This window comes from Lygodium microphyllum, chromosome 19, assembly GCF_053477565.2.
Source record: "Lygodium microphyllum isolate KBCC chromosome 19, Lygodium_microphyllum_v1.1.10, whole genome shotgun sequence".
Taxonomy (NCBI): domain Eukaryota; kingdom Viridiplantae; phylum Streptophyta; class Polypodiopsida; order Schizaeales; family Lygodiaceae; genus Lygodium; species Lygodium microphyllum.
Window position 1 is genome coordinate 140102706 of NC_141153.1, and position 7737 is coordinate 140110442.

At 46.4% G+C, this 7737-nt stretch overlaps 1 protein-coding gene across 4 annotated transcripts; it reads right to left on the minus strand.

Moving 5' to 3' along the window:
* Positions 1–336: 336 nt before the first annotated feature.
* On the minus strand, positions 337–7282 carry LOC148020441 (uncharacterized). Of its 4 annotated transcripts, XM_087700748.1 has the most exons (7): positions 6930–7282; positions 5477–6797; positions 5111–5188; positions 4510–4629; positions 4069–4413; positions 1892–3957; positions 337–1814 (listed from the first exon to the last, which is right to left on the minus strand). In XM_087700748.1, the coding sequence occupies exons 2-7, from the start codon at positions 6173–6175 to the stop codon at positions 593–595; spliced, it is 4530 nt and encodes a 1509-aa protein (XP_087556874.1). In that variant the 5' UTR covers positions 6176–6797; positions 6930–7282; the 3' UTR covers positions 337–592. The 4 variants fall into 4 exon arrangements, with proteins under 4 accessions (XP_087556874.1, XP_087556873.1, XP_087556875.1 ...); XM_087700747.1 differs by having other exon boundaries at positions 5477–7282; XM_087700749.1 differs by lacking the exon at positions 5477–6797 and having other exon boundaries at positions 6930–7281.
* Positions 7283–7737: the final 455 nt, after the last annotated feature.

Consider the following 7737-nt stretch of genomic DNA (forward strand, 5'->3'; position numbering starts at 1 on the left):
ATTCCCGGAGATAAAAAAGTGCCACTGACAATTCCTTGATCTCACCACGCACAAAAAGAACTGGTTTTCTCTGCAACTCTTTTCTCCACGTTTCCATGGCTGCAAATAAATTACATTGTAGACAAAGGATGACCTCCCTGTGTTGTGTTAAGAAAGAAACCAGCTGGTATTAGCTCCAAAGCAGCAATGCAATCTAAATATAAGCAAATTGACTGCTTATGGAAGCTAATGATCAAAATACTTATGATGGCATAGAAATGGACAGCTGCCCAGCTTAGTAGTTTTTGCTGATTGCCAAAACTTGGGATACACAGCATTGCTAGTGATTGAGGATACTTCATCATGAATGGCCTATAATACTTGATGCATCAAGGAAAAGCCTCTTAAGGGACACCTTGTCTTTGAATTATACAAGTCTTTCTTTCCAGAATGCGACTGGGAGTGGAGAACTTAAGAAGGCACACCAAAAAAGAAATTATTGCTGGGACCAGTGTCAAAAAACCTGCATCGTGGTATGTATGGGCAAAGCCCCACATGTGGAGGAGCAATATGACTTTGCAAACAAAGTATCACAATAATGGTACCCACTGACTCATGAAGGACGCCGCCTTCTTGGTGCCACATCATCGTCTCCCTCCCGAGAATTACCATGCTTATGGCCACTTGTAGACCTGCCATCTTTAGCAGACGGTCTGTAAGAATCCCGCCTTCTGTCATCATCCCTACCTCTCTCTCTCCTGTAAGCACTTCCTCTGCTCTCTCTCTCTCTCTCACCATCTCTTGGACTGATCCTTGCATGATCCCCATCTTTAAAGTGTGAGCCAGCATGCCTGATGTCCTCATCTTCATCACGCTTTAGTCGTCGGCCCTCCAAACCCCCGTTGCCAGACTTCCCAGAATAGACTGAAGAGCTCACCACCCCTCTAGAGGGAGGGGATTGCCTTGTACCTGCCAATACTTGACGATCGCGATCATCCATCAAATTGGAACCATGAACAACATGGGGTGATGTTCTCACTGAAGGTAATCGAGAACGAGAGACAGGACGCCTGAAGTCTCTTTCTCGAAAAGAGTCTGCCTCCCTCTTATCACTAGCCCACTTGGAGGGAGGAGGAGATTGCTGACTTCGGCCAGCACTACTTGGAACGGGCTTAGAATGGGTAATGGAGTAATGGCTGCCAGGTGGTGACTTTGAGCGCACAACTCTTGATTCAGATCTCAAACTTGGAGCATGATGGTTGAAGTTTGCATGATCCAAAGAATATGTAGACCTGCGAGGTGACTGGCTCCTCCTTGAATCTAAACCTCCACTCCCATAAGAGGAGCCTCTATATCTGTCCATTGGTCCTCGCATAGATGTTCCTGATCCCAAGCCTCTCCCTCCTATGTTAGTATTTGAGCTGCTCATTAATCCTCTGTCTGTTCCCATACCAATTCTCTTCCCATAGTTCCCACTGGTGTCCATGTCAAGAGGAGTTCTACCGACATTGATATGAGGTGGTCCTCTACCACCACGACTGCTTCCAATCATAGACCGCATACTCCCTCTACCTGGAGCAATTACACTTGCAGCTTTACTGATTGTGCCATCAGGTGCTACAACGAACCCACTACTTTCTACCCTTGCAGCTGCCACTGCTGCTGCATTTGGATGCCCTTGAGAGCCAAAACCAGTTGATCGATGCCGTCCAGGACCCCATTGACCCATACCAGATTGTGAGTCCATCCAACCACTGATTCTGCCTCTACCCTGAATTCCTGGCACTCTCCTGCCTGTATTTCTCCCACTGTTGGCGTCCACGCCATCATCCAATCTGCAATTTCAAATGAATAAGCTTTTGATAAAAACGAGGAAATACAATTAAAACCTAGAAAACTAAAAAATGCGTACCCTCTTCCACCATGACTGAAGCTACCTCTTCCGCGCAAAAGTTCATCTGAATGTCGGTCTCCATAGTAGCCATCTGCCCTTGTAGAAGGAAAGCCATCTCTAAGCAGCCCTCGCCCAGAACCAAACCGACTTCCAGAAAGAGAGCTCTGAGATGCTGAAGTGTAACCCCTTCCTCCAGAACTAGTCCAGGAACCACCCCGACCACGGCGTGCAGAGCTCTCCTTAGCAGCTCTCAAGGCCTCTTCTGCACTATCAAATCCCTCAGGCAGTTTGTCCCAACCTGTGGCTCTAGTTCTACCTGTTGTAGTGCGTCTCCCCACATTTGATTCAGGCAATTCCCCATCAAAAACAGGTTCCTCCAGTTTTGCTTGTGTGTTGTCAGCATCTAGGTCAGAATTGGCTTCAACATCCCATGCCCCAAGGTTCCCAACTTCCATGTTTGCCATGTTGTTCTCCTCCTGCAATAATGCTGAAGTTCGCTCATCAACATCCAACCCTGTGTCATCCACATCTCTGCAGTCAGAATCACCATAATCAAGATGCTCTTCAGCTTCAGGTTCATCGGGCCCCTGATCCCAACCTTCAGCTTTGGCCTTAGAAAAACTGGCCTGCTTTGCTGAGTTTTCCTCAGACACATAATGCCCCTGAGCCTCGTAAGAATGTCCGTAGTCCAAATGCTCATCAGCTTCAGGCTCCTCTGGCAGCTGATCCCAAGCATCTGCCTTGGCCCTGTGCTTCTTGGATTGAGCTTCATGTATATGGGTATCTTGAAAATCATCCTGGTCTTGTGTCCCATAGTCAAAATGTTCATCTGCTTCAGATTCCTCTGGATGACGCTCCCAACCTTCAACTTTATGACTTAAAGAAATAACTTGCCTCTCCAATTTTTCCTCTGGCAAGTTACTGGTCTTCGGATGGTCTGACTGCTCATGTATTTCACAATCACCAGCATCATCAACTTCAGGGTCCTCCAGTAATTGCTCAAGACCTTCAGATTTTGTTACTGGATAAGCATGTTGGTCAAACTCCGTGTCATGCATCTGAACATCTACAGATTCAGGTTGTTCTTCCATTTCAAACTTTTCAATAGCTTCCTCATCAGACTCATCCTTGTTGGAAGTGGCTTGAAGAGCAGTCTCCCTGTTGTCTTTTGAAGACTTGGCTTCAAGAAGACACAGACTCTTCTGCAGCCCTGTTTCATCCTCTGACCTCATCATAAATCTCTCTTCTGCAGTTACTTGCTCAGAATTGCCCTTCACAATTTGAACCTCAATATTATCATTGCAACAGTTATTGACCTGCTTTGTCTGTTTGTTTGCAAGTATATGATGGGATCCCGATGCAGCATGAGATTCCTTAATTTCACCAACCTCACCTGCACCTTGTTCTGTAAGTGTATCCCATGCTTCCATATCTGTATTTAAGTCCCAATGCAATCGATCATCCCGGTTGCAGGTGTGGAGCTCATCAGCCTTGGCAGGCCTGTCCATAGCATCCTTGCTCAAAGAACACAGTGCACTCAGCTCACTGGGCCTTCTAGCAGAACCACTTACCAGCTCTGCTGCCATGTCAGAATCTTCTGCAGCAAGGGACTCCTTTCCAGCTGTGTGTACAGGTTCATCTTCACCTTTCAAACTTATGAGAGGAGGTGCCAATGACTGGCACACAACAGCATTCTGTGTGATTTCACCGGCTTCCTCCTCCTCTGTAAGACACGTCGTTGTGGTTGATCCTATCTGGACACTTTGTTCAGCAGCAAGAAGAGCTTCCACGGTCTCAGATGACTGTAGCCTGGGTGACAGAGTTGGCAGCGCAGGGCAATCAAGAGGAACTGACTTGGTATTTGAGGATACCAACTGTCCGGCTTCGAGCGCAACTGCAGGCTGTGTCAGTGGTGAAGTTTTTTCAGAAGGTGACTTCAAATGTGGAGAGGGGGGTTGTGGAGAAGGTGATCGAGGTGGTGGAGATGGAGACTGCACAACTTCAGGAATATGTATTCTGCGCTTCTTGATAGGAACAACTGCTGGAACATCACTAAATCTCCGTCCGAGTAGCGGTGCTCCAGTCTGCATAGAATGAGTGAGTTTGGGAAAAGTCAGTAATCAACAAAATCATTCAGGCACCAAATAAACTAAAAAAGCTGCAGATAAACAAAGTAATCAAGACAAGGACATCACCCTCTCAGGATCTCCCTCCTTTTCAGACTGAGGAGCTTGCAGAGTATCATTTTTCTTGTCATCGACATTCGGTGAGCCATTCGCACCATTCCAAGAACGTTTCAAGCCTTTCACAGGCTGAACAAAGTTTACAGACCTTGTTTCCCCAGTACTGCCACTCTGCACCTTCATTACTTGATTTGCACTTTCCTTGCACTGGTCTGAACCTCCACCTGCACCCTGCTTAGCCCCTGGCACACCACAGATGGGGCACTGCCTAGGTGAACCTTTCAAAGCCATGTTCTTGCAAGCTTCTGCGCAGCTTGGATGAACAACAGCTGAGCTGGTTTCACAGCGGCAAGGCACCTAGACATGGAAATGAGGTGTCAGAACTGGCTTATAGGTATAGGTAGAGTGGTTCTACTGTAAACATAGGATATCTGATTCACGAGCTTCACTTACAAGGTCATCAAACTCTTCATTGTCCTCACATCCACATATACAACAAACGTGGCATTTGAGTTCCATGTACACTGACTTAGCTTCACTCCAGAGTTCCTCCAAAGTTGTCCCTGCAAGCCCCTGCCAAGTACCATACAATTGCACACCACAGTTCAGGACCCTAAAATTTCAGTAGCTTCTGCAATCAACCTTATACATGATACACCCCAGTAGACCCCTCTAATTTCTGATAATAGCCAGCCAGTTGTTTCTATCTGGAGGCCATTACCTTGAGGCTGTCGGTTTATGCCCATTAACAATTTTATTGGAAACTCCTTCCGCTGCATTTTCAACCCCAAGAAGCGGATAAAATTCCATCCATCCCTGGTGATGTCAGACAAAATAAAAGTAGCAAGGCTCCTGTCCAAGTCTGTTTTCTGTATTAATCTATTTAAGGTTCCTGTCTGGTTCGGGTTCTTTTAAGCTAGCTAGATGTTACAGTGCTAGAGAATCCAGCTCCACCCAGTTACCTCACTAAGTTCTCCAGACATCCTGTCCCTGTGACCCAGAAATTCCTGATAAAAATATATGTTCAGTTGTGTCGCAGATGCCTAAAACTAACCTGTTCCTCCAACCTGATGGCATGAATTTCTTCCTTTTCAACCATTAGACAAGTAGAGCAAACATAGACCTCACGAGCCTGCAAGAGGAACAACAATTGTCAGTTAAAAGAACAAAAACACACAACATTGAACAAAGATGAAAGCACCCTATGGTCCTCAATCCATCAATTATCACCGGAAGCAGTAATTGTTCAAGTGCATCACACATAATACCAAATTCAAGATGCCTGTCACAACTAATAGCTAGCTTGTACTTCAAAAATGAATCTCTGTTCCACATTGGTCATCATGTGCTCTCCCAAAAGGTCTGGTCTTGAATTCCAAAACAACACTAAGAAATTAAACAATTATCTGAGAAACCTAACCTTCTGGCCTCCAAAAACCCTTTGGCCATGGCACTCCGGATGCTCCAATGCACCGCACCGATTGCACTTAGCAGAAGGTGCCTTCCCATTCAAACTACAAACCCCTCCCTCACCTCCACATGCTAATGTCCTGTTTCCAAGCCTGTACACCCAGCTTTTCAAGGATGTGCTGCGTAAGAACAAGGCAACCCTCTTGATTCCAGCTTCCATGTGACTATTCGAGTTCCTGAAAGATATACTGCGCATGCACCCGTTTTGGAGACAACAAATAGCTGCTGTAAAACATAAGCCCAACAGAGTGTTCCGCCTAACGCTCACATACGCAGTAAGTCTTGAAGTTGACCTATCAACAACTGGTGATGTGTTTGATAAAGGATCACCCGGATCAGACTTTCCGAAGAGGTAAGACCTAAATGCTGGAAGGGAATCTGTGGTGAATGCAAACCGTAATGCACTAGCTTTTCCATCTGCATCATCCGGATTTTCAGAGGAAAATCGACGAAGTCGGGCCACAGGTGAACGTTTCAGAGGAGAGGCCAGTTTGCACTCAACAACATGAGAATACTTCCCGTTCCTCTCACTCACTCTCCTGATATTGAGAACTGCACTGTCGTATCTACCTGTTTCTCTTAGGTTGTCATCATCTTTCTCCCATCTTTGCACCCTTTTTACAGCTTGATCTGAACCAGGTCTGCCCATATCAGCAACCCTGTTACAGTCCTCCAATTTCTCAATGGCCTACACAAAGAGAGCTGTACAAAGAACACATCCTGCTGCCTATAACCTGCTTTAGCTATAACTTAGTCCAGAGTAACAAGATCATGAAATAATCCATGCAATCCTGTTAATGCTGCACCTCCAGGATCGAAAAACCTAAGGAGAAGTCCATATGTTATGACAAAAACGGAGTCCAAAGCCATGCATTACATGCACATCGACCATTGCTCAAAGAACAAGCAACAGGAAGCACCCTGCCTCCCCCTTAAAATAGATAAAAGAAAGAAAAGAGCACCAAAAACAAGCTCAGGTTCTTTGAGAGACCATCCAGGAAAGAACCTTCACTGCCTTCCTAAGCTCATGCCAAATCCAGCTAAAATGCCACGCCTGTTAAGACCCTATTTCCTGGTGCTGTCTCGACAGTGGGTCGCACAAGTAAGAACCTGTTTTTAAATGTCCAACAAAAGAGAGCCATGGAGGCAACAACAAATACATCTGTCCGGTGAAGCAGGTGGATCCCATGCAAAAGACTCTAGAAAACCTACTCCTGTTCTTCTCTGCCAAGCCAGCCTAATCATGTTTGAAGAAGCGACACAACCTGTCTCTGGATCCAGGGTCGCAGGCCACAAAATGCCTGGGCGTTAAAACCTTCAAAAAGCAAGATTCTGCGGACTGGACACACCATTTCACAACTCAACCATGGCAGATAAGCTCAACATGCGCCAGAGGAACCTGCCTGCAAAGAGGAAACACCTAACTGCACCGCACTGGAACGAAACGCCGCAGAATTCTGTAATCTCTGCAAGGAAGCCAGGTCCTGCTCCTGCTACGGATTTCGAGAAAAAGGAGGGGGCAGGGTTCTTCGGTTGTCGACGAACGGAAACGCACAAAAATGCTCTGCTGATTGCGTGGACGAATCCCCCGCGTGGAAGGCGAATACGATGACGATGGAGGAACGGACCTACGCGCGCACGGACAGAGGGCCGAAGGAGAAGCAGAGGATGAGGATATGATCAGAATGTAAAAAGGAGAACAAGGAGGAGGAGGAGGAGGAGGAGAAAACAGCAGATTATATATATGGGTAGGTCTATAGCCTACATAACACATGAGAATGAGGAGATGAAGTTGAAGATGTTCGTCGCCTTTTACTTTGCCAAACCTATTCCCCCGGGCCTTCCTGCCGAGCCTACACCTCAGGGTTTTTCGCCCTCCCCTTTCAGGTTCCCCCCATGCCTACACGATGATTCTTGACGTGTGTGGTTTTCTTTTTCCTCTTTCTTCAAGTCCAAGGCCTAGAGGATGATTGTTGTTTGGTAACTTCCTACCCAGCCTACTTGCTTGCCTATATATAGACCTAATGTGCACCACAAGAGCCCGAGCACGTGTAAGTCAAAATTTGACTTACTCAAGGTGACCGTGTCCACAGTAATGTGCTCGTGCATGTGTCTCATTTCAAGGCAATGGACTGAACAAGCTAGTCAAAACTCTTGGACGTGAAGGGACTCTAGAGTACCCTCAAAAGATGAGTGTGCTCCCTTAACTTC